At 55.4% G+C, this 25,205-nt stretch overlaps 1 protein-coding gene across 1 annotated transcript; it reads left to right on the top strand.

The window, feature by feature from the left end:
- Positions 1 to 369: 369 nt before the first annotated feature.
- SLC6A5 (solute carrier family 6 member 5) lies at positions 370 to 24,798 on the top strand. Its single transcript, XM_078882248.1, has 15 exons — positions 370 to 1,044; positions 3,053 to 3,188; positions 4,193 to 4,324; positions 5,110 to 5,283; positions 8,471 to 8,603; positions 9,657 to 9,789; positions 12,196 to 12,330; positions 14,961 to 15,064; positions 15,815 to 15,939; positions 17,244 to 17,356; positions 18,160 to 18,291; positions 18,787 to 18,886; positions 19,007 to 19,107; positions 20,124 to 20,291; positions 24,631 to 24,798. The coding sequence occupies exons 1-15, from the start codon at positions 370 to 372 to the stop codon at positions 24,796 to 24,798; spliced, it is 2,529 nt and encodes an 842-aa protein (XP_078738374.1).
- Positions 24,799 to 25,205: the final 407 nt, after the last annotated feature.

Here is a 25,205-nt window from a genome sequence, read left to right as displayed (position 1 = left end):
AACTTGGAAAACGTACATACACAGTGACCCACAAATATACCTATAGACACCCACAGAGACCCATTTATTAGCACGGTTGGCTACGTACGGTGTCAATCGAAGTTCAACATACATACGTACGTACAACGTTGGGCCAATGGTTACTGGGTTGTGCACGCTTTATGACCCACACTGTGGGGTGGGGCCTCCTTCATCTATTGGCGGATTTGATGAAGGGCGCAACTTTTAAAAATGTGTTCACATTCTCTGTCTCATTCGTTGCTTGGTTTTCCATTCGTGCCGAGCTTTTACCATCTTCAAAGAACACCTCTTGCCGGTAATAACATGTCGTTGGCGATTATAATGATGATGTTGGGAATGATTATGATGATGGATGTGACTTATCTCTCCCATCAGGATCCCATCACGAACCCAGACGGCCCATCACCAGCAGCGCAACACGAAAGCCAAACGCCGCCGCTTGCAGCCATGACCGAGGCTTCCCAGCCCCACTCCCACCCCACGGAGCCTGACCCTCCTGCCTACCCTGGTGCACCGAGCCAGGCAGCCCCGCAAGGCGAGACCGACCCGCCATTATCCTGGCCTAACAACACCGCCGCCGCTGCGACCGCCACGGCCGGCGCAAGCGCCACCGCCACTGCCACCGGCGCCACCAACTTTGACCCGACCTCCTGTGAACCGGGCCGCGCCAAACGGGAGCTCAACTGCAGCCCGGCCACGACGCAACTTCCCTCCGCCATGTCGCGCCCGGTGAATTTTGCCGACCCCCCCGTGCAGAACCAGCAGGGGCAGCCGGGCGACTGTGCCGGGGAGGGCAGGCCCGGTGACGGTGCGGCCACGGCCACCGCCGGCGCCGGCACCGCTGCCGCCTCCTCCTCCTCCTGGAAGGCTGCGTCTCGGCGCAAGAAGAAGGGCAGCATCATTTCCTGGAAGGAGCCTTCATCGGGCCGCAGGGAGAGCTGGAGGCACGAGGCCGGGAGTACGGTGATGATGGGGGCGCGGGGCAGCGTCACCGTCCTCTCCGGGATTATGAACCGCAAAATGGTGAGGGTTTAGTATATTTATTTATTGTATTTGTATCTTATTTTAACAAGAGCGCGAGCACGATTTCAGATGCGCTTCCGCGGCCGTCTGGAACGCTCTTCCTTCCCGATATGGGGCAGCCACTGGGAGCTATGCACTTTGAAATCATCCAGATTGAAAACTCATTTCTTTAGAATTGCTTTTTGTGTCTGGTTTGTTGTCCTTCACCCGCACCTCCGACGAGCCATGGTTGGCCACGTACGGTGTAAAGGAAGTTCAACGTACATAGAAAATGGGGGTTGGAGGGGGGGGAATATATCTAAAGAATCTACGTCGGTTGAGTTAGCCGCCCAGGTTTACCTGTTGGGAATATTTAACCAACCGGATTCTTAGCCACGAGTCCACCACGGTGGACTCGTGGCAGTGCGACAGCTTGCGTGGTTGGTGTGGGGCCTGGCGCAAGGATTTAAATGGTGGGGGGGGGGGGGGGGTCACTGCACCCCCCACCCCCCCTGGTCCTCTTTTCATTTGGGCCCCACGTGCCCATCTGGCCGGCGGGGCTCAGTGCGGTTTGTACACTCGACACGCACGCCACTGTGCCCAGGAGATGTTAACTACCTGGCCTGGTATGTAGAAGATCGTGGGTTCGATCCCAACCTTGATGCCTGCTGTACATTTGGATTCATCTTCTTGGTTCTTTCGGTAAAGTCACGTAGAAGGGAAATAATAAAATAATAAAAATAAAACGTAATAAAATAATTCTCACGACGTTTCGGCCACAACGCAAGCAGCCGTCCTCAGGTGAAGAACAGGTCTGTCTATTTTTATTATTTCCCTTCTACGTGACTTTACCAAAGGAACCAAGAATATGAATCCCTGCAGTCACGAAAGCTTTAAATCGAAATGTATATTTTGAGTTTACATGTTCCTCTTTCTCCCCGGGGGTCACGTGGATTTTTCACCGGGTTCTCCAGTTTTTCTCCTCGACCTTTGGGAATCAACGTCACACGTTTAGAGCGTTTGACTGCTGCTACAAAACGATGAGACGCTACTCCGTTGAGCTATCGTTTGTGACAGCTAGTTCGCTCTTGATGAAGAGCTACAGAAGCGGGTCAGCGGGCCCTTACCTGGTAACTCTAGATTTGAAGCTTTCGTGACTGCAAGGATTCATATTCTTAGGTTCTTTCGGTAAAGTCACGTAGAAGGGAAATAATAAAATAATAAAAATAAAATAAAACATAATAACGTCGTGAGAATAATTTTATTATGTTTTATTTTTATTTTTATTATTTTATTACTTCCCTTCTACGTGACTTTAGCGAAAGAACCAAGAAGAAGAAAAGTCACGTAGGTAAAAAAATAAGATTAAAATTAATAAAAGTAAAATAAAATAAAAATAAAATAAAAATCACGACGTTTCGGAGGCAACACAAGCTTCCGTCTTCAGGTGGAACCGTCACAGCACGCTTGCTGTATCAAGTAAATTAGAAATTCCAAGAGATACTACCCCGTATATATACTGGTTGAGGGGGGGGGATGGGCATTAACATTAAAACAATCTTTATTAAATCCTTTATATTAAGTTCACTTGCTTGCTTACGACCGTGCAAATCTTTCGGTCGTTTTTTTAACCCACTTCCCGTGATCCAATCGAGCTGACATTTCGCACACAGACTCGTTGTGCGTGACAATGTATTTTCGTGAAAAAATGTTTCCAAAATTTTACACTTTTAGGAAAAATAAATTATATTTAATTACCAATTGCTTAATGGTGGCAGGCATTTATCTGATCCATAGGTGGCAGCCAACTCAAGCCAGAGGACGAGAGGACTCTAGCCGCCACGCATATAAAGGATTTATAGTGAAAATCTTTGGTTTTACGGGTAAATTTGTTTAGCTTGTTTTAGTTTAGACAGCTCCGCCACGACAGTTGTCTCCCTCCCATACCTCCCCCCCCCACCCCGACTCTCGCCCCCCTCGTGCCCCCCCCCCCCCTCATCGCTGCCCCCCACCCCTCCCGCACCCACAGAGCGACGTAGGGGACGAGAACCAGGCACGCGGGAACTGGTCCAGCAAGCTCGATTTCATCCTCTCCATGGTGGGCTACGCCGTGGGGCTCGGCAACGTCTGGCGCTTCCCCTACCTGGCCTTCCGCAACGGGGGCGGTGAGCTCTCACGCGCACGCTCGCTCGCTCACCTGTACAAGAGCTCACCTGTATGTGCGCTCATCAGCAAGAGCGGTCACCTGCACACGTGCTCGTCCGTACGCAAGCTCACCTGTAAGCGTGCTCACCTGTATGTGCGCTCACCTGTATGCGCGCTCACCTGTACAAGAGCTCAACTGTATGCGCACTCACCTGTATGTGCGCTCACCTGTACAAGAGCTCAACTGTATGTGCACTCACCTGTAAGCGTGCTCACCCGTACAAGAGCTCACCTGTATGCGCGCTCATCAGCAAGAGCGGTCACCTGCACACGTGCTCGTCCGTACGCAAGCTCACCTGTATGCGCGATCACCTGTACAAGATCTCAACTGTATGCGCGCTCACCTGTATGCGCGCTCACCTGTATGCGCGCTCACCTGTATGCGCGCTCACCTGTACAAGAGCTCAACTGTATGTGCACTCACCTGTATGCGCGCTCACCTGTACAAGAGCTCAACTGTATGTGCACTCACCTGTAAGCGCGCTCACCTGTACAAGAGCTCGACTGTATGTGCACTCACCTGTATGTGCGCTCACCTGCATGCACTCTCACCTGTACAAGAACTCGCCTGCACGAGCGCTTACCCACACACGCGCTCACCTGTATGCACGTTCACCCACATGCGTGCTCACCTGCATGCACGCTCACCTGCACACGCGCTCACCAGTACGTCAACACACTCACCTGTACATCCGCACACCTGTGGTGGCGGTGTTGGAGCTGGCAGTGGTGGTGGCAGTCGTGGTCAGGGGAGTGGTTGTGGTGCCGGTGAAATTGGTGGCAAGGCTGGCAAGGCAAAGGGGTTTGGCGTAATTTCCTGTTCCTGGCTGTATGTTGAATTTTCAGGGTCGGGATAGAACCCACGACCTCCTTAATCTGACCCTGACCATGAGTACACTCCCCCACTCCCACCCCCGTGTGTATCCCCCCCCACTTCCCTCCCCCCCCCCCGTGCGTCTCTCAGGTGCGTTCCTCATCCCGTACCTGCTCATGCTCGCGCTGGCCGGGGTGCCCATCTTCTTCCTGGAGGTCGCCATCGGCCAGTTCGCCAGCCAGGGCCCCGTGTCCGTGTGGAAGGCGATTCCAGCCCTGCAGGGTGAGACATCGCGCCGGGGGTGGGGAGGGGGCACGGGGAGACGCTGAGCAATAGGAGGAGATGTGGGTGAGATGCTGAGCGATAGGAGGAGATGTGGGTGAGACGGTGTAGACAGGCGGAGATGTGGGGAGACGCTGAGCGATAGGAGGAGATGTGGGGAAACGCTGAGCGATAGGAGGAGATGTGGGGAGACGCTGAGCGATAGGTGATGTGGAGAAACGCTGAACGATAGGAGATGTGGGTGAGACGCTGAGCGATAGGAGGAGATGTGGGGAGACGCTGAGCGATAGGAGATGTGGGGAGACGCTGAGCGATAGGAGGAGATGTGGGGAGACGCTGAGCGATAGGAGGAGATGTGGGGAGACGCTGAGCGATAGGAGGAGATGTGGGTGAGACGGTGGAGACGGGCGGAAGCGACACGGGACGACTCGTGGAGAACTCCTGTCTGAAGATGTTGAGAGACCCGGGGAGACACAAGGAGACAGGAGGATTAGTGGAGGAGACGTGGAGGAGACACGGGGAGATGTGGAGAGATGCGGGGAGATGGGGAGTGATAGGAGGAGACGCGGGGAGACAGAAGGAGACACGGAGAGATAGGAGACTCGGGGAGACGCGGGGAGATGCGGAGCGATAGTAGGAGATGTGGGGAGACTCAGGGAGATAGAAGACACGGGGAGATAGGAGACACGGGGAGATAGGAGACGCGGGGAGACGCAGGGAGACTCGGGGAGACTCGGGGAGATGCGGGGAGACAGGAGGAGATGCGGTGCTGTCTCTGCCCGCAGGCTGCGGCATCGCCATGCTGATCATCTCGGTGCTGATCGCCATCTACTACAACATCATCATTTGCTACACCCTCTTCTACCTCTTCGCGTCCTTCACCTCGTCGCTGCCCTGGGGCTCATGCACCAACGAGTGGAACACCCCAAACTGCCGCGGACCCCGGCACGAGCAGATGGGTGGGTGGCAGCCCCTCGCTTGCTGAGGAGAGCGTAGGGAGGAGAGGTGTTTGGTGGATCATCATCACTGTCTATGGGCAGATAGGCCCCGTGGTAGTGTAATAAAGGTCGTTGAGGCGACTTCTGGAATCGGTCTTTTATTCAACTTGTATTACAGCTTCCCTTCACGCTGCTGACAGGCAGCGTGAGAGGGACAGATAGAGAGAGAGAGACGCACTGCCACGTGGCAGCCTGGACCACGTGGCAGCCTGGACCACGTGGCAGCCTGGACCACGTGGCAGCCTGGACCACGTGGCAGCCTGGACCACGTGGCAGCCTGGACCACGTGGCAGCCTGGACCACGTGGCAGCCTGGACCACGTGGCAGCCTGGACCACGTGGCAACCCGGAGCCCCGCTCCCGCGTGGCCCCCTTCCTCCGTTCGTTCCCGTTCTGACCACGTGTCGTTCGTCTCCACCCCTATTTAATACCCGGGTCACGTGGTACGTTTCCACCAATGCTGGTTAGCCTCCATGGAATATTCCAGGCTCCTCCGTAAGCTCCCGGGACCACGCCCCTGACTCGTCTCCCCATTGGATTCCGCGGGCCCCGGCACGAGCTGATGGGTGGGTGCAGCCCCTCGCTTGCCGAGGAGAGCGTAGAGGGGGAGAGGTGTTTGGTGGATCATCATCACGATCCATGGGCAGATAGGCCCCGTGGTAGTACGGGGATAGAGCGTGTCCCCTCGCACGTGCAAACACGTGCCCGCTGTGCATCACGCTTCTGGGCCTTAGGCACGAGCTGATGGGTGGGTGGCAGCCCCTCGCTTGCCGAGGAGAGCGTAGGGGAGAGAGGTTTGGTGGATCATCATCATCATCACTGTCAATGGGCAGATAGGCCCCGTGGTAGTACGGGAATAGAGCGTGTCCCCTCGCACGTGCAAACACGTGCTCTCTGTGCATCGCGCTTCCGGGCCTTAGGCACGAGCTGATGGGCGCGTGACGACGGCCGTGCCCCTTCGCTGTGGAGGCGGCTCGGGTCTTCGTACACGACCAATGATAAGAATAGGTTTGAGCCGTAAAACAGGAGGTGTTAAGATGTTCAAATCACCAAATAGATACATTTTGCAAGGAATCAAGTTACTGCATTAGGGGCCGTCCATAAAAGACGTCACGCACATGGGGGAGTGGGGGGGGGGTCAGACATTTGTGACAAAAGGTGTGTCAAAGAAGAAAAAGTGGACTGTGCATTATCCAAACATTCCATCAGCTATACGCCCAGTACCCGGTACCCCACGGAGAAGGCAGTTTTTTTTCTGTGGGGTATCAAAGACAACGCATATATTATAATAATGGAGGGCATTGTCTTTGAAACTGATTGGCCTCAATCAGAGAAAGCAGCCTTCTCTATAGCCCAGTCTCACCACCAGTGCCAGACTAGAGAACGACGCCAAAAGGCGAAACAGCCTCCGATCTATATTCGTGGTTCTTTCGGTAAAGTCACGTAGAAGGGAAACAATGAAATAATAAAAATAAAACATAATAAAATGTTTTATTATTATGTTATTAGTAGATTTGTGAGGCTAGGCTCTAAGGAAAGCTGTCTCGGGTGTGGACCAATCAACTTCAAGGACAGTGCATACATTATCAGAGTTATGTTTTTTGTTTGCATTATGACTGCAGGTATTGTGGTCTATGCAAACATGACTCCTTGTAAAAAAAAAGGTGTCAGTTTTGTTGCCAGATAGAAGGGTAAAAAAACAATTATCATATTTTTACTGGCAAATGAGGTTCCAATGGAATAAAATATATGTTTGTGTTTTATTTTAATTTTATTATTATTTTATTTTTACCGAAAGAACCAAGAATATGAATCCCTGCAGTCACGAAAGCTTTAAATAAAAATGTTGCCTCCTATCTCTTAGAGATTCACATGAGAGCACCTGCATCCAAGGCGCTTGACAACAATTGTACAAATTGCATGTAAGATGACGGCGGTTGAGATAATGAAGATTAGCGGAGCTAAATTTCGATTTAAAGCTTTCGTGACTGCAGGGATTCATCTTCTTGGTTCTTTCGGTAAAGTCACGTAGAAGGGAAAAAATAAAATAATAAAAATAAAACATAATAAAATAATTACATTTCGATTTAAAGCTTTCGTGACTGCAGGGATTCATCTTCTTGGTTCTTTCGGTAAAGTCACGTAGAAGGGAAGTAATAAAATAATAAAAATAAAACATAATAAAATAATTCTCACGACGTTTCGGCCACAACGCAAGCAGCCGTCCTCAGGTGGAGAACAAGTCCGTCAAGTAGACAGAGCGTGCCATTCAGACTCTGTCTACTTGACGGACCTGTTCTCCACCTGAGGACGGCTGCTTGCGTTGTGGCCGAAACGTCGTGAGAATTATTTTATTATGTTTTATTTTTATTATTTTATTACTTCCCTCCTACGTGACTTTACCGAAAGAACCAAGAAGATTTGCGGGGCTGTCCGTGAGTCGGTGACTAGCAGGTTTCTCACCGGAGCTGCTCCACTACTGGCGGTGTTTAGTACAAGCGATCAGAGGGCTCCAACTTCACCTGCGTCTACACGTGCCTTCTCCCCTGTCTCTGAAAATCTCTCGTGTCTCCCTCGTGTCTCCCAATGACTCTCTATGCTTCCCCGTTTCTCCCCCGCGTGTCCCCCCCGTGTCTCCCCACGCATCCCCCCCCCCCCCACCGTGTCTTTCTTGTGCATCTCCCCCGTGTCTCCCCATGCATCCCCACCATGTCTCTCCCGTGTCTTCCCCGCGTGTCCCCCCCGTGTCTCCCTCGTGTCTCCCCACCGTGTCTCTCCCGTGCATCTCCCCTGTGTCTCCCCACGCATCCCCACCGTGTCTCTCCCGTGCATCTCCCCCGTGTCTCCCCGCATGTCCCCCCCGTGTCTCCCCCGTGTCTCCCCACCGTGTCTCGTGTCTTCCCCCCTTGTCTCTCCCGTGTCTCCCCACGTGTCCTCCCCGTGTCTCCCCCGTGTCTCCCCACCGTGTCTCTCTTGTGTCTTCCCCACGCATCCCCACCGTGTCTCTCCCGTGCATCTCCCCCGTGTCTCCCCGCGTGTCCCCCCCGTGTCTCCCCACGCGTCCCCACCGTGTCTCTCCCGTGTCTTCCCTATGTGTCCCCCCCGTGTCTCTCCACCCGTCACCCCCCCCCCCCCCTCGTGTCTCACAGACGCGTGTCTCGGCATCCTGAACCTCACCGGCAGGCCCCTCAACAGCTCGTTGTGCGAGCGCCTGTTCGGCAACGTGACGCTCGCCAACCGCACGCGGCCCGAGAGCGTCAGCGGCAGCGAGGAGTACTTCAAGTGAGAGGCCCCTGGCCTGCCACTCGCCCGCTCGCTCGCTCGCCCGCGCGCTCCCTCGCCCGCTCGCTCGGTCACCCACGTGCTCGCTTACTCACCCACGCGCTCGCTCGCCCGCGCGCTCCCTCGCTCACCCGCTCGGCCACCCACGCGCTCGCTCGCCCACGCGCTCGCTCGCCCACGCGCTCGCTCGCCCGCTCACCCGCTCGGTCATCCACGCGCTCGCTCGCCCACGCGCTTACTCACCCACGCGCTCGCTCGCCCACGCGCTCGCTCGCCCACGCGCTCGCTCGCCCACGCGCTCGCTCGCCCACGCGCTCGCTCGCCCACCCGCTCGCCCGCTCACCCGCTCGGTCATCCACGCGCTCGCTCGCCCACGCGCTCGCTCACCCGCTCGCTTGCCAGCTCGCTTGCCCGCTCACCCCCTCGCTCACCCGCTCGCTCACCCACGCACTCGCTTACTCACCCACGCGCTCGCCCACGTGCTCGCTCGCTCACCCACGTGCTCGCTCACCTGCTCGCTTGCCAGCTCACCCGCTCGCTCGCTCGCTCACCCACGTGCTCACTCACCCGCTCGCTCGTTCACTCACGCGCTCACTCACCCGCTCGCTCACCCACGTGCTCGCTCAACCGCTCGCTTGCCAGCTCACCCGCTCGCTCGCTCACCCACGTGCTCACTCACCCGCTCGCTCGCTCACTCACGCGCTCACTCACCCGCTCGCTTGCCAAGCTCGCCCGCTCGCCCGCACGCTCCCTCGCTCACCCGCTTGGTCACCCACGCGCTCGCTTACTCACCCACGCACTCGCTCACCCGCTCGCTCACATGCTCGCTCGCCCACTCACGCGCTCACTCACCCGCTCACTCACCCGCTCGCTCGCTCGCTCACGTGCTCACTCGCCCATTCGCCCGCTCACTCGCGCGAGCCTTGAGCCTCACCGAGTCTCAGGAGGCTCCTGCGAGATTCAGGATGCGTGACCATGCAGTCCCGTCTCCAACGCCCCCGGTCTCCTACCCCCACCCCCCCTCTATCTCCCCCCCCCCACCCCCTGCGCCAGGTTCTTTGTGCTGAAGATCTCGGAGGGCATCGACCGTCCGGGCGAGATTCGCTGGCACCTGGCGCTGTGCCTGCTGCTCGCCTGGATCATTGTCTACCTCTGCCTGGTGCGCGGCATCAAGACCTCGGGCAAGGTGCGCCACCCAGCCACCCAGCCATTCAGCCACCCAGCTACTCAGCCACCCAGCCACCCAGCCATTCAGCCACCCAGCTACTCAGCCACCCAGCCACCCAGCTACTCAGCTACTCAGCCACTCAGCCACCCAGCCACCCAGTCACCCAGCTACCCAGCCACTCAGCTACCCAGTCACCCAGCCACCCAGCCACCCAGCCACCCAGCTACTCAGTCACTCAGCCACCCAGCCACTCAGCTACCCAGTCACCCAGCTACCCAGCCACTCAGCTACCCAGTCACTCAGCCATCCAGCTACTCAGCCACCCAGCCACCCAGCTACCCAGCCACTCAGCTACCCAGTCACCCAGCCACCCAGCTACTCAGCCACCCAGCCACCCAGCTACCCAGCCACTCAGCTACCCAGTCACCCAGCCACTCAGCTACCCAGCCACTCAGCTACCCAGTCACTCAGCTACCCAGCCACCCAGCCACCCAGCCACCCAGCTACTCAGCCACCCAGCCACCCAGCTACTCAGCTACTCAGCCACTCAGCCACCCAGCCACCCAGTCACCCAGCTACCCAACCACTCAGCTACCCAGTCACCCAGCCACCCAGCCACCCAGCCACCCAGCTACTCAGTCACTCAGCCACCCAGCCACTCAGCTACCCAGTCACCCAGCTACCCAGCCACTCAGCTACCCAGTCACTCAGCCACCCAGCTACTCAGCCACCCAGCCACCCAGCTACCCAGCCACTCAGTTACCCAGTCACCCAGCCACCCAGCTACTCAGCCACCCAGCCACCCAGCTACCCAGCCACTCAGCTACCCAGTCACCCAGCCACCCAGCCACTCAGCTACCCAGTCACCCAGCTACCCAGCCACCCAGCCACTCAGCCACCCAGCCACCCAGCCACCCAGCCACCCAGTCACCCAGCCACTCAGCTACCCAGTCACTCAGCCACCCAGCTACTCAGCCACCCAGCCACTCAGCTACCCAGTCACCCAGCTACCCAGCCACTCAGCTACCCAGTCACTCAGCCACCCAGTTAATCAGCCACCCAGCCACCCAGCTACCCAGCCACTCAGCTACCCAGTCACCCAGCCACCCAGCTACTCAGCCACCCAGCCACCCAGCTACCCAGCCACTCAGCTACCCAGTCACCCAGCCACTCAGCTACCCAGTCACTCAGCTACCCAGCCACTCAGCTATCCAGTCACTCAGCCACCCAGCTACTCAGCCACCCAGCCACTCAGCTACCCAGTCACCCAGCTACCCAGCCACTCAGCTACCCAGTCACCCAGCCACCCAGCTACTCAGCCACCTAGCTACCCAGCTACCCAGCCACCCAGCTACCCCGCCATCCTATTGCTTGTTCACCTTTCGGCGTCGTTCTCTGGTTTTACACGAGCGAGACAGTGAGCGTCCAGCGAGTGAATGAGAGGGTGAGTGAATGAGTGTGTGAGCAAGTGGGTGAATTAGAGCGTGAGTGAATGAGTGTGCGAGTGCGCGAGTGAATGAGAGGGTGAGTGAATGAGTGTGCGAGCGACTGGGTGAATAAAAGGGTGAGTGAATGAGTGTGCGAGCGAGCGGGTGAATGAGCGGGTGAATGAGAGGGTGAGTGGATGAGCGATTCAGTAAATGCGCGAGTGAATGAGAGGGTGAGTGAATGAGTGTGCGAGCGAGCGGGTGGATGAATGGGTGGACGAGCGAGCGCAGTGAACGGCGAGCGAGCGCAGTGAACGGCGAGCGAGCGCAGTGAACGGCGAGCGAGCGCAGTGAACGGCGAGCGAGCGCAGTGAACGGCGAGCGAGCGCAGTGAACGGCGAGCGAGCGCAGTGAACGGCGAGCGAGCGCAGTGAACGGCGAGCGAGCGCAGTGAACGGCGAGCGAGCGCAGTGAACGGCGAGCGAGCGCAGTGAACGGCGAGCGAGCGCAGTGAACGGCGAGCGAGCGCAGTGAACGGCGAGCGAGCGCAGTGAACGGCGAGCGAGCGCAGTGAACGGCGAGCGAGCGCAGTGAACGGCGAGCGAGCGCAGTGAACGGCGAGCGAGCGCAGTGAACGGCGAGCGAGCGCAGTGAACGGCGAGCGAGCGCAGTGAACGGCGAGCGAGCGCAGTGAACGGCGAGCGAGCGCAGTGAACGGCGAGCGAGCGCAGTGAACGGCGAGCGAGCGCAGTGAACGGCGAGCGAGCGCAGTGAACGGCGAGCGAGCGCAGTGAACGGCGAGCGAGCGCAGTGAACGGCGAGCGAGCGCAGTGAACGGCGAGCGAGCGCAGTGAACGGCGAGCGAGCGCAGTGAACGGCGAGCGAGCGCAGTGAACGGCGAGCGAACGAATGCGTGAGTGTGCGAGCGTTCGAGGGTTAACGGCAAGTGTTGTGAAGCCTACACGGGGGATCTTTGCCTTGTTGGCGGTGGCTGCAGGTGGTGTATTTCACGGCTACCTTTCCGTACGTGGTGCTCGTGATTCTGCTGGTGAGAGGGGTCACCCTGCCCGGGGCATTCGACGGAATCCTCTACTTCATCAAGCCCAAGTGGGAGAAGCTGTTCGAAGCCACGGTCAGTTGAGCTCCTCCGGCAGGCGAGGCTGCGTTGGCTGGGTCATGTAGCCCGCATGCCCAGCCACCGCATGCCTAAACAGCTTTTGTTCGGTCGGATCGAGGGGGCTAAACGGGCGCGGCACGGGCTAGAGAGGAGATGGAGTGATGTGGTACAGGAGGACGTGGAGCTGGGTGGACTTGCCGATGACTGCTACCAGCGGTGTCAAGATCGGTCTCTGTGGAGGAGGCTCGTGAAGGACGCTACTACTGGGTAGTTGGAGGCAGTCGCCCTCCAACAACAACGGAGGGCAGAGGAGTGACGCTCACAACAACGAGCGGAGCGCCGGGTGGTTAAAACGCAGCAAGTTGGCACAGTAGGGGGCACAGGTGGTGCATCTGCCAGTCATCTCAGTCAGTCAACCCATGGTCTGTCCCGTGACCTCCTGCCAACAGCGAACCTTCGACACTTCACGTGGCCTCAAGGTGTACCTAGCCTGGCACAAGCGCCGTGTCGGCATCACCACCACCACTTAGTGTTGTTGCATTGCTATACGCGTGGGAGTGAGTGCGTGAGTGTGGCTCAGAGATTTGTCACTGATGTTATCCGTGAGTGGGAATTGAACTCGGGTTGCTGGGGTCGTATTGCAGTGCCCTAACCACTACACCACCACTCCCCACTGCACTTGCCATTGCAAAGACGACGATCACCGCGGTTTAGCCTTAAGAGACTTTCGGGGCAAGTGCTGTTAGCACCTATGAAGGTCAACACGGCACGCGTGGGGGGGTGGGTGGACAGCACCACATCTGGCCGCCTTTGTCTCCCCAGTGCTGATGTTTACACACGCCACCAGTTACGCATTTGAGGCTGAGTTGACCTAGGGGGATGCCCTGGACCGGTTCAGATAATCGTCACTGGTGTTGGCCGTGAGCGGGAATCGAACCCGTGTCGCCGGGTTCATAGCGCAGCGTAGCGCTAACCGCTACACCACCGCTCCTCACTAGCACGCACACACACACGCACACACACACACGCACACACACACGTATACACACACACACACGTACACACACACGTACACACACACACACACACGCACACACACACACATGTACACACACGTACACACACACTCGAACACGCACTCGGACACACACTCGCACACACACTCGGACACACAACAACAACCGTCATTCGCCACTAACTGGCGGTGACGTCACCGCGGCGCTTGTGCCAGGCTACGTGCACTTCAAGACCACTTGAAGTGTCAAACAAACACACGCACACACACACGCGCACACACACACACGCAAGCGCACGCGCGCGCACACCTCACGTAAAATTCGCAACGCGGCCATAAACCGCCGCCATTTCATCCGCTCCACTAAATGCAATTATCCGGGAAAATGTTATGCGATAAAACACGGAATAAAAGAGGGCATTTTACACCTCCACGCTCGCCCTGCAGCAGCCCAGGCAGGCCCCGGGATGATGCAGCTACCCTCCCCACCGCATGGAACGATAAGGCAGATGGGACCCAGCTGTTTCACGAGGGGGAGGGTAATCGTGGAGATGTCGGGGACCCATAGGCAGGGTTTGACTCCAACCATCACCACACCCTTCCCCCCAAGGTCCGTTTTCCGGTGGCATGGAATTTTAAAAAAAAAATCAAAAATTTTGGGAGGTAAGGCCCACAACTGAGCTCTGTAAACTCTCGTTCATAGATGCCCAGTAGGTGCCTCCTTGTCAGAAAGTTACAACGACAAACAATACAGTTAAGAACATCGCTCAAAAGTAAATACGACTATTTTGTAATTTACCAGGCAAGGACCTCCTCTATTGCGCTATGCAGGGCCCCCGGGTCAGAAATTACATCCACAAAAACTCACTCAAAATAATGAAATTAAAATACATTTCGATTTAAAGCTTTCGTGACTGCAGGGATTCATCTTCTTGGTTCTTTCGGTAAAGTCACGTAGAAGGGAAATAATAAAATATAATTACGTTTTATTTTTATTATTATAACATAATAATAATGTTTTATTTTTATTATTTTATTATTTCCCTTCTACGTGACTTTACCGAAAGAACCAAGGAAATTAAACTAAACTCTTATTATTTTACCAGGTAAGGCCATCTGAACTATAAAGCTCTATTCTTAGGTTTTTTCGGTAAAGTCACGTAGGTAAAAAATTAAAATTAATAAAAGTAAAGTAAAAATAAAATAAAAATCACGACGTTTCGGAGGCAACACAAGCTTCCGTCTTCAGGTGGAACCGTCACCTGAAGACGGAAGCTTGTGTTGCCTCCGAAACATCGTGATTTTTATTTTTTATTTTACTTTTATTAATTTTAATGTTTTACCTACGTGACTTTACCGAAAAAACCTAAGAATATGAATCCTTGCAGTCACGAAAGCTTCAAATCTAGAGCTATAAAGCTCTATTTTAGAAGCGACCTGGCCACAAATGACAGTTAAGCGGAGTGGTTTATCGTCACGTGAAAATGTTATAGCAGCCGAACGCTCTAAACGTGGGACGTTGATTCTAAACGTGGAGGGGAAAACCGGAGGACCCGGAGAAAAATCCACACGACCAGAAAGAGAGACAACGCAAACGCCAGGTGTTGGATGTTGTCTCTGTGTGTCCCAGGTGTGGAAGGACGCAGCCACTCAGATTTTCTTCTCGCTGTCGGCTGCCTGGGGAGGACTTATCACCCTCTCCTCCTACAACAAGTTCCACAACAATTGCTACCGGTGAAACCACGCTCACTCACCCGATCACCCAATATCTCACCTGCTCGCTCACCCATTCACCCACTCATCCATGCATTCATCCATTCACCTTTGTCAACCATCTACTCACCCATCCGTCCACCTACCTGCCTACTCAGCCACTCACCCATCCACCCAATCGCTCGCTCGCTCACCCACCCACGAACACACCCACCCCCAAACTACTGACCCACTCACCCACCCATCCATCCACCCACCCACCCACTCACCCACCCATCCTTCACCCACCCACCCACCCATACAACCACTCGCTCACCCACCCACGAACACACCCACCCACCAAACTACTCACCCACTCACTCACCCATCCACCCACTCACCCACCCATCCACCCATCCATCCATCCACCCACCCACTCACCCATCCACCCACTAACACACCCACCCCCCAAACTACTCACCCACTCACTCACCCATCAACCCACTCACCCATCCACCCACCCACCCATCCACCCACCCACTCACCCATCCACCCACCCACCCACTCACCCATCCACCCAACCGCTCGCTCGCTCACCCACCCACCCACCCACCAACACACCCACCCCTCAAAGTACTCACCCACGGTCCCTTACGTCGTGGCAAGCTTCGGGGCCACTTCCAGGAGTCGTGGAGTCCTTCCATTACTAGCACATTTCATAAAAGCGTGTTTAAAAAAAAAAGTGTTTTTAAATATAACTTTTTGTCGTTTGTTTGCGCGCGACCGGGGCAGGGACACGCTGATCGTGACGTGCACCAACAGCGCCACGAGCATCTTCGCCGGCTTCGTCATCTTCTCCGTCATCGGCTTCATGGCGCACCTCCTCAAGGTGGACATCCAGCAGGTGGCGGACGAAGGTGGGCGACTCGGCCTTCACACGAACCCAGCGAGTGCGCGAGCGAGTGTCTGCATGAGTCAGCGAGTGGTGAGCGAGTGGCTGCATGAGTCAGTGAGTGAGTACATGAGTCAGTGAGTGGGTGGATGGGTGTGTGGATGGGTGGATGAGCGAGTGAGCGAGTGGACGAGTGAGTTGGTGCATGAGTCAGTGAGTGGGTGGGCGGATGGGCGAGTGGTCGAGTGGGTGAGCGAGTGGCTGCGTGAGTGTGCGAGTGAGTGGGTGGGTGCGCGAGCGAGTGGCTGCATGAGTCAGTGAGTGAGTGCATGAGTCAGTGAGTGGGTGGATGGGTGAATGGATGTGTGGATGGGTGGATGAGCGAGTGAGCGAGTGGACGAGTGAGTGGCTGCATGAGTCAGTGAGTGAGTGCATGAGTCAGTGAGTGGGTGGATGGGTGAATGTATGTGTGGATGGGTGGATGAGCGAGTGAGCGAGTGGACGAGTGAGTGGCTGCATGAGTCAGTGAGTGGGTGGTCGGATGGGTGAATGGGCGAGTGGTCGAGCGAGTGAATGTGTGAGCACGCGAGTGAGTGGGTGGGTGTGCGAGTGAGTGGGTGTATGAGTCAGTGAGTGAGTGGGTGCATGAGTCAGTGAGTGAGTGGGTGCATGAGTCAGTGAGTGGGTGAGTGAGTGGTTGAATGGATGTGCGGACGGGTGGATAAGCGAGTGAATCTGTGAGTGTGCGAGAGAGTGGGTGAGTGCGAGCGAGTGAATGAGTCAGTGAGTGGGTGAGTGAGTGGGTGAGTGAATGGATGGGCGGATGGGTGGTTGAGCGAGCGAGTGGACGAGCGAGTGAATGTGTGAGCACGCGAGAGAGTGGGTGGGTGTGCGAGTGAGTGGGTGAATGAGTCAGTGAGTGGGTGAATGGATGGGTGGATGAACGAGTGGGCGAGCGAGTGAATCTGTGAGTGTGTGAGTGAGTGGGTGAATGAGTCAGTGAGTGGGTGAGTGAGTGGGTGAATGGATGGGCGAATGGGTGGATGAGCGAGCGAGTGAATGTGTGAGCATGCGAGTGAGTGGGTGGGTGTGCAAGTGAGTGGCTGAATGGGTGAGTGAGTGGGTGAATAGATGAGCGAGTAGACGAGTGAGTGAATGTGTGAGCGTGCCAGTGAGTGGGTGAATGAGTCAGTGAGTGGGTGAGTGAGCGGGTGAATGGATGGGCGAATGGGTGGATGAGCGAGTCAGATAAGCTCATTGAAGGCTACACGGGGGATCTTTGTTTTTGTGTGCGTGTGTGTGGTATGGCGTCAAACCGTGCACCCCCAGGGCCCGGCCTGGCCTTCGTGGTCTACCCCGAGGCCCTGACCCACCTGCCCATCTCCCCACTCTGGGCCATCCTCTTCTTCCTCATGCTTCTCACGCTGGGCCTCGACACCATGGTACGTGCCCGCTTCAGGCTGAGTCGACCTAGCGGTGGCCCGCACCCCCAGCAATGTTTAAAGCCGAGTCCACCTGTTGGTGGCTCGTGACTGGGTGGGAGGGGGGGGGATCAGTTTTGTCGGAGTCGACCTAGTGGTTGACCGACACCTGGGCATCACTTCAGGCTGAGTCGACCTAGGGGTGATCCATGCCTTGGGCAGTGTTTAGGCTGAACCGGCTCGAACGAACGCCCAACGTTGTCCACTCAAGCGCGGCGACCACCACAACAGGTTCTTGCTACAACGGCACTTGCCCCGTCGAGTCTGTCAAGGCTGTATTGGGGGCAGAGGTCGCAAACGGGTTTTGATTTCTTACCCGTACCCGGCCGCACCAGGGTCGCAAACGGGTACCCGTACCCTACCCGATACCCGGCTACCCGTACCCGGCCGGGTATCGGGTAGGGTACGGGTACCCGATTGCGACCTCTGGGATGAAGCCATGTTGCAGGCGCGGGTGGGTTGATTCTAGGAACTTGAATTGTGAGAAGAGACAAGACGTTGGGAAATGAGTGACAAACGGTTACTCACCAGTGACTCACGGCCTTCTCACTCATTGGTTGGGGTGAGTCACGTGCGGCTACCCGTACCCGGCCGCACCAGGGTCGCAAACGGGTACGCGTACCCGTACCCGGCCGGGTACGGGTAGCCGGGTATCGGGTAGGGTACGGTTATCGGGTACCCGGTTGCGACCTCTGATTGGGGGAGGCGGGGGATCTTTGCCTGTGTTTGTTTGACGGCCACCGTGTGCGTGTGCACGTTCGCAGTTCGCCACCCTGGAGACCATCGTCACATCCGTGGCCGACGAGTTCCCCAAGTACCTGCGCGCTCACAAGCCGCTGTTCACGATGTGCGCGTGCATCATCATGTTCATCTTGGGCTTCCCCATGCTCACCGAGGTACAAAGACAGAGATGCCCCCCCCCCACCTTGTAGCCTCAACAGACTGTTGGAGGCAAGTGCTCTTAGCGAGTAGCACCGATGAACGCCGGCGCGGCACACAATGTGGTGGGTAGCCAGCACCACGCCCAGCCACATTTGTCTAACCAGCGGCAATGTATACACACCGCATCAGGGACTCATTTGAGGCACCTATACACATACATACACATAGTCATACAGAGGTTCCAATGATCCTTCTCATGATCCATAATCCATCACTGATGCCGCCCTCTATACTAATAATACAGTTCCCATGATCCTTCACTTCTCATGAACCTCCACTGGTGCCGCCCTTTATACTAATACAGTTCCCATTATCCTTCACTTCTCATGCCGCCCTCTTGGCAATTAAATATCCCACGATGCTCGGCTGCTGATGTAATATCACCACCCCTGTGTGCCCCCCCCCCCACCATGTGGCGCCCCCCCCCCCCCCCCGTGTGCCGCTGGCAGGGAGGTATCTACATGCTACAACTGGTGGACACCTACGCTGCCTCGTACTCCCTCATCATCATCGCCATCTTTGAGCTCGTCGGCATCTCCTACATCTACGGTGATGGCCGCGACGATGGTGGTGGCGGTGACGGTGGTGATGCTGGTGATGATGCTGCTGATAGTGATGATGATGAATTTACTGATGCTGATGACGATGATCGTCTCTGGTTCCCGTCAGGTCTCAACAGGTTCTGTGAAGACATTGAGATGATGATTGGCTTCCAGCCCAGCTACTTCTGGAGGATCTGCTGGGCCTTCCTCACACCCACCATCCTCACCGTGAGGCCCAGCACTAATCTTAACCCTAACACTAGCCTGAATACTAGACCCTAACACTAGCTCAAATACTAGGCCGATCATGAGCCCTAACACTATCCTGAATACTAGGCCCTAACACTAGCCCGAATACTAGGCCGTAACACGAGCCCTAACACTAGCCTGAATACTAGGCTGAAGAGGAGCCCTAACGCTATCCTGAATACTAGGCCGAGCACAAGCCCGAACACGAACTTGAGAACTATACACAGAAACAAACACTAAACCTAACCATGAGCTTCAGGACCTAGTCTTCACACAGGCCATAGTGATAGCCTGCATACTAGCCCTAACACTAAACATAACCATAGCCCCTCACCCTAAACACTTACCCTAACTCCTCACCGTGACCTCCCACGCTAAACCCTAACCCATCACCCTATGCCCTCACACTAACCCTACCGGAAGCCTAACACTGCCTTCTATTCTCAGTTTGAGCCCGGCTCTGACATTTGAATTGGTCCTGGAGTTCGTTTGTTTAAGCTTACGTCTAAACTCTTCCGCGTTTGACTCTGTCTTCTGGCTGAGCCTCCCGGGTGCTGAGCCCCGCTTTATCGTTGTTGTTTTGTCGTCGTCATTGATTATTTAGAGTATTTGGCTGATATAAATTTCCATCATGATGATACGTCACTTCGTTGAGCTATCATTTGTGATGGCCAGATCGCTTCTGAAAAATAAGCTACTAGCTCAGTGGGGTTTTACCTTGTAACATGAAACATTTCTAGTTTAATTTGTATTTTTGTGTGATTTGCTTACCTTTCCTAGACTTTACACTGCTGTCGTGTTGTTTTCGTATCGTTTGTAGTCGTAACATTCGGACGACCCCGTGCCCTTCTACTGGACATCTTTTAAACAAGAGCTTCATAGCTCATCGGATTCATCCAGTCTAAATAAAGATTCTGCTTCTGTTTTTGTTGCTTTACATCTCTTCCTCCCTCCCCCTCCTACCTCCTTCGTACCTCCTCTTCCTCCCGTCGCAGTTCATCTTGGGCTTCAGCTTCTACCAGTGGACGCCCATGACGTACGAGGCCTACCACTACCCGCCCTGGTCCATGGCCATGGGCTGGCTCATGGTGGGCAGCTCAGTCATCTGGATCCCCATCATGTTCGTCGTCAAGATGTACCTCGCTCCGGGAAACTTCATCGAGGTGAGAAACACTGGCGGGTGGCGAGAGGGGGCGGGAAGCGCGATGGGGATGATGACAACGGCGGATTCCGGATGTGGCCTGGTGACCCAGTGGGTTCGGAGGCTTGAGCTGGCACCACTTGAGATGCTGGGTTCGAATCCGTGTTGCCCCCAACCCCCCCACCACCCACCCATTCATTAACGCATAGTCGTCGAGGGACCCTTGCGCCAAACGTGTGACCTCTTGCGGCAGCGTTGGCATCAGCTGCTCTTGGCCGCCGTACACACCGGCGTGTCTCGAGCGATTCGATACATGGATCACAGGGACGACGACGACGACGACGGGGAGGGTGGCTTTCCATTCCTCCTGTTTGTGACTTCCTTCGTCACCTCGGGAGTTCATAATGGCCGTGTCGGGCCAACAGAGCCAGCACTGCTGAGAAATCTGAGTTCAATCCCTGGGTGTTGGTGTGTGCCTCCCTCTCTCTCTCTCAGGAGGTTCATAATGGCCGTGTCGGAGCCACAGAGCCAGCATTGCTAAGAAACCTGGGTTCAATCCCTGGGTGTGGTTATCTCTCCCCCCTCTTACTCCCTCTCTATCTCAGGAGGTTCAAAATGGCCGTGTCGGGGCCACAGAGCCAGCACTGCTAAGAAACCTGGGTTCAATCCCTGGGTGTGGGTGTCTCTCCCCCTCTCACTCCCTCCCTCTCTCTCAGGAGGTTGAAAATGGCCGTGTCAGAGCCACAGAGCCAACTTCTGCTAAGAAACCTGGGTTCAATCCCTGGGTGTGGGTGTCTCTCCCCCCTCTCACTCCCTCTCTATCTCAGGAGGTTCAAAATGGCCGTGTCAGAGCCACAGAGAAACAAGAAACCTGGGTTGCAATGTAGATTGCAGCTGTTAGCTACACGCGGTTAACTACACGCATGTGACCAAAGTTCGATTCCCGCTCGCCACCAACACCAGTGACGATTATCTGAACCGGTCATGGGCCTCCCCTAGCTCGACTCAGCCTCAAGTGAGTACCCAGTGCGGTGTGTAGTAAACATCGCCACTGGGGAGACAAAGGCGGCCGGTGCGTGGTGTTGGCCACCCATGCACTGCTACTCGCTAACGGCACTTGCCCCAACAGTCTGTTAAAGCTATACGGGGGATCTTTGTCTTTCGGGGGGTGGGGGGGGGAGTGAGGCCTCGCGCTGTTTGTGCCGAGTCGGGGTTGCCTCGCCCCGGTCACCGATGACTGCACAAAAATACAATTACACCCCCTCCCGTCTCCCCCAGCCCCAGGGCCTGAACCCAGCACCTCAACTGTGCTGGATCAGTGGCGCTGACACGGCCATTATGACCCCCACCACCACCATCACCTAGGATAGTGCTTCTTAACTTTACGGGGGGGGGGGTAGATGCTGTTACCGATCTTGTCGAATTTTCCCGTTCTCAGAGAGAAACGTGCGGATTTAACGGACGTCGGTGTTTTCAACCCAAAATTGTACAAATTTTTGCGAGGTCATTCCCAACTCAGCTCGTGCAGTCGCCGCAAGTGTCTGACACCGACAACAACAAAAAAACTCAACGGACGACACGAGGTCATTTGTTCGCCGCTTACTCTTGGAAAGCCAACATTGTTGACGATCGACGCGTTCAGAAAGGTCGTTTAAGTCCTTGTAGGTTGACCGTACGGATTTACTTCATTTTTTCGTAGTTATTTTATGTCGGGCAGGCTCATTGCGCGATATTGTTCACCAATGAGTCTCGCGTACGAGATAAGTTCACGAGGTTATACAATCACCTGACGTCTACCCCCATGGGCATTGCCACGTGACCCCCCGGGGGTTCACGTACCGCCGGTTGAGAATCACTGGTGTAGTGTATAGTGTAGTGTATAGTGTAGTATATAGTGTAGTATATAGTAATGTAGTATACAGTAGTGTAGTGTATAGTAGTGTAGTGTGTAGTGTACTGCAGTGTGTATTGTAGTGTATAGTAGTGTATAGTGTAGTGTATAGTAGTGTATGGTGTAGTGTATGGTGTAGTGTATAATGTAGTGTATAGTGGTGTAGTGTATAGTGTAGTGTATAATGTAGTGTATGGTGTAGTGTATAATGTAGTGTATGGTGTAGTGTATAATGTAGTGTATAGTGGTGTAGTGTATAGTGTAGTGTATAATGTAGTGTATGGTGTAGTGTATAATGTAGTGTATAGTGGTGTAGTGTATAGTGGTGCCCCCCTGTGTTGCCATAACAGACTGTTGGAGCAAGTGTTGTTAGCGAGTAGCACTTATGAAGAAAGCCGGCACGGCACACGAGGAGGTGGGTGGCCAGCACCACGCCCGGCCGCCTTTGTCTCCCCAGTGACGAAGTTTACACACCGCACTAGTTACTCATTCGAGGCTGAGTCGACCTAGGGGAGGATGCCCAGGACCGGTTCTGATAATCGCCACTGCTGTTGGCCGTGAGCGGGAATCGAACCCGGGTCGTCGGGGTTTGTAGCGCAGCGCGCTAATATCTACGCTACCGCTCCCCACACATACACACGCACACACGCACATACAAACCGAGGACTTGATCACATTATCTTGGCAATGCTTGCTTGTATGTGTGTATGTTGAACTTCTTTCGCACCGTACGTAGCCAACCGTGGCCAATCAGAGGTGCGGGGGGGAAGGACCACAAACTAAACACAACAAGTAGTTCCAAAGAAATTCGTTTTCAATCCAGATTTTTTAAAGTGGACGGCTCCAGTGGCTTCCTAATATGAGAAGGAAGAGAGAGACCCATAGAGACCCACAGAGATCTCTGACGACACGGCCATCATGAATCCACCCCCCCCCCCCCCGCCTGAGAGAGGAGGACTGAGAGAGACACCCGTTCAGTAAAATCGGTGAATCAGAATCTTTATTTAGACAGCAGGAAGGAATTTGATGAGCTTATGAAGCTCTCGGACATCCATTAAGGGGCCGGTTCGGAGCGTTACAACGAACGAGCGAGCGCGCTTCATAACGACGATCGTCCGGCGGGGTTGGAGGCGGCTGTCGAGATTACGGGTATTAAAATGTTTTAAAAAAATATCCTCAAAAAATCCCATCATCGTTTGGTCGGAGGCCACCATCATAGTTCGAATCTCGGCCGGAGAGCGAAGGCGCCACCGTTTTCTGCCAACGTACGGACGCGCTCGGTCGGTCTGCGTACGGCGCGAAAGAAGTTCAACGTACGTAGGTACATAATCAACGTTTTTGGGTGTTAGATCGCGTTATTTATAAATGTGTCGTAACCCTCCACCACCCGACACGGCCAATCAGTAAAAAAGTGTCACGTTGACAAAAGACAAATAGTTCACTGCTCTAGCCCACCGGTGTGTTGAAGCGTGAAACCACAACATTTACAATTTGAGTTGTACGACGTTTCGCTGGTAATTGCATTCAGCATCATCGGGCAATTCGCCAGAACGTAGGCACGCACACACGCACGCGCGCGCGATGTCGTCGCTCGCGGAACAACCAAACGCGGATGGGAGGGCGGAGAGATAGCGGATCGAGAGAGACAGCGGAGAGAGCGAGCGGTAGCCGTGATGAATGCCCCCGACAAGTCCGGCGTGTCCCCGCGTGTCGGGCGCGATGAATTTAATGAACCCCGCGATGGACGAGACTGCGAGAGACAAGGGGGGGGGGAGGGGGGGTGGGAGCGCGTGAGGCTATCGGAATTGATGTGGAGGGTGCCGGAAAAGTCGTGATGGCGCCGATTGATTTTACGTGTTAGAGGAATTGATCACCGGCAGTTCTCTCTCTCTCTGTAGCTCTCTCTTTCTCTCTACTTAACTCTCCTTGCCGCTCTCTCTCTGCCCCTCCTCCCTCCCTCTATTCTCATCTCCTCCTCCATCTCCCTACTCCCTCCCTCTCCCCACTTCCCCTGCAACGCCTCCTCCACCACTACCTCCTCCTCCATCCCGTCCACCACCTTCTCTTATTCCATTTCCACCACCACCGTCACCACGTCCTCCCCTTGCTCCTCCACCACCTCTATCACGTCCTCCTCCACCACCTCCATCACGTCCTCCTCCACCACTACCTCCTCCTCCATTCCCTCCACCACCTTCTCTTCTTCCATCTCCACCATTACCTCCACCACGTCCTCCATCTCCTCCTCTACCACCTCCATCACGTCCTTCTCCACCACCACCCCCTTCCTCATCCCACCTCCCTCCACCTCCACCACATCCTCCTGCACCTCCACCACCTCCATCACGTCCTCCACCACAACCTCCCCTTCCTCCATCTCCTCCACCACCACCACCCCCGTCCTCTTCCCTCCACCTCCGCCACCTCCTCCTCCACCTCCTGCTCCTCCTCCTCCACCTCGCGTGCCCAGCGGCTCAAGCTGGTGTGCATGCCCCAGCCGGACTGGGGGCCCTTCCTGGTGCAGCACCGTGGCGAGCGCTACCGCCACCAGATGGACCCTCTGGGCACCTCCTCGCTGGGCCTCAAGCTGCCCCGCAAGGACGTGGAGATGAGCGCCGACGTCATGGGCGTCGCCTAGCAACCCCCCCCCCCGCACAGATCCTTCCCTCCCCCCTTTGCTGCTGCTGCTCCTGTTGCAGTCACCCCCCACCCCTCCCTCCCCTCTGCCACCCTCCTCAACCTGAGGTCCGTTGGAACCCCCCCTTCAGAGTCTTTCATGGAAGCCCTCGAGATTCTATCTCCATGATGTCCTCCTTTAGATCTCTCCATGATGTCCGTGGGATCGTCTTTTCCAGTCCACGATGACCCGTATAACATCACATCTCCTCCATGATATACTCCATGCATTCCTCTATGATGTCTTTCATGATGTCATGTTTTCCTGTCCATGATGACCTGTATGACATCTCCTCTCCATGATGTCCTCCATTCATCTCTCCATGATGTTGTCCATGTGATCATCTTTTCCTGTCCATGAAGACTTGT

This window comes from Lampetra fluviatilis, chromosome 64 (genome assembly GCF_964198595.1).
Source record: "Lampetra fluviatilis chromosome 64, kcLamFluv1.1, whole genome shotgun sequence".
NCBI classification, from domain to species: domain Eukaryota; kingdom Metazoa; phylum Chordata; class Hyperoartia; order Petromyzontiformes; family Petromyzontidae; genus Lampetra; species Lampetra fluviatilis.
This window is presented reverse-complemented; position numbering and strand designations above follow the sequence as displayed.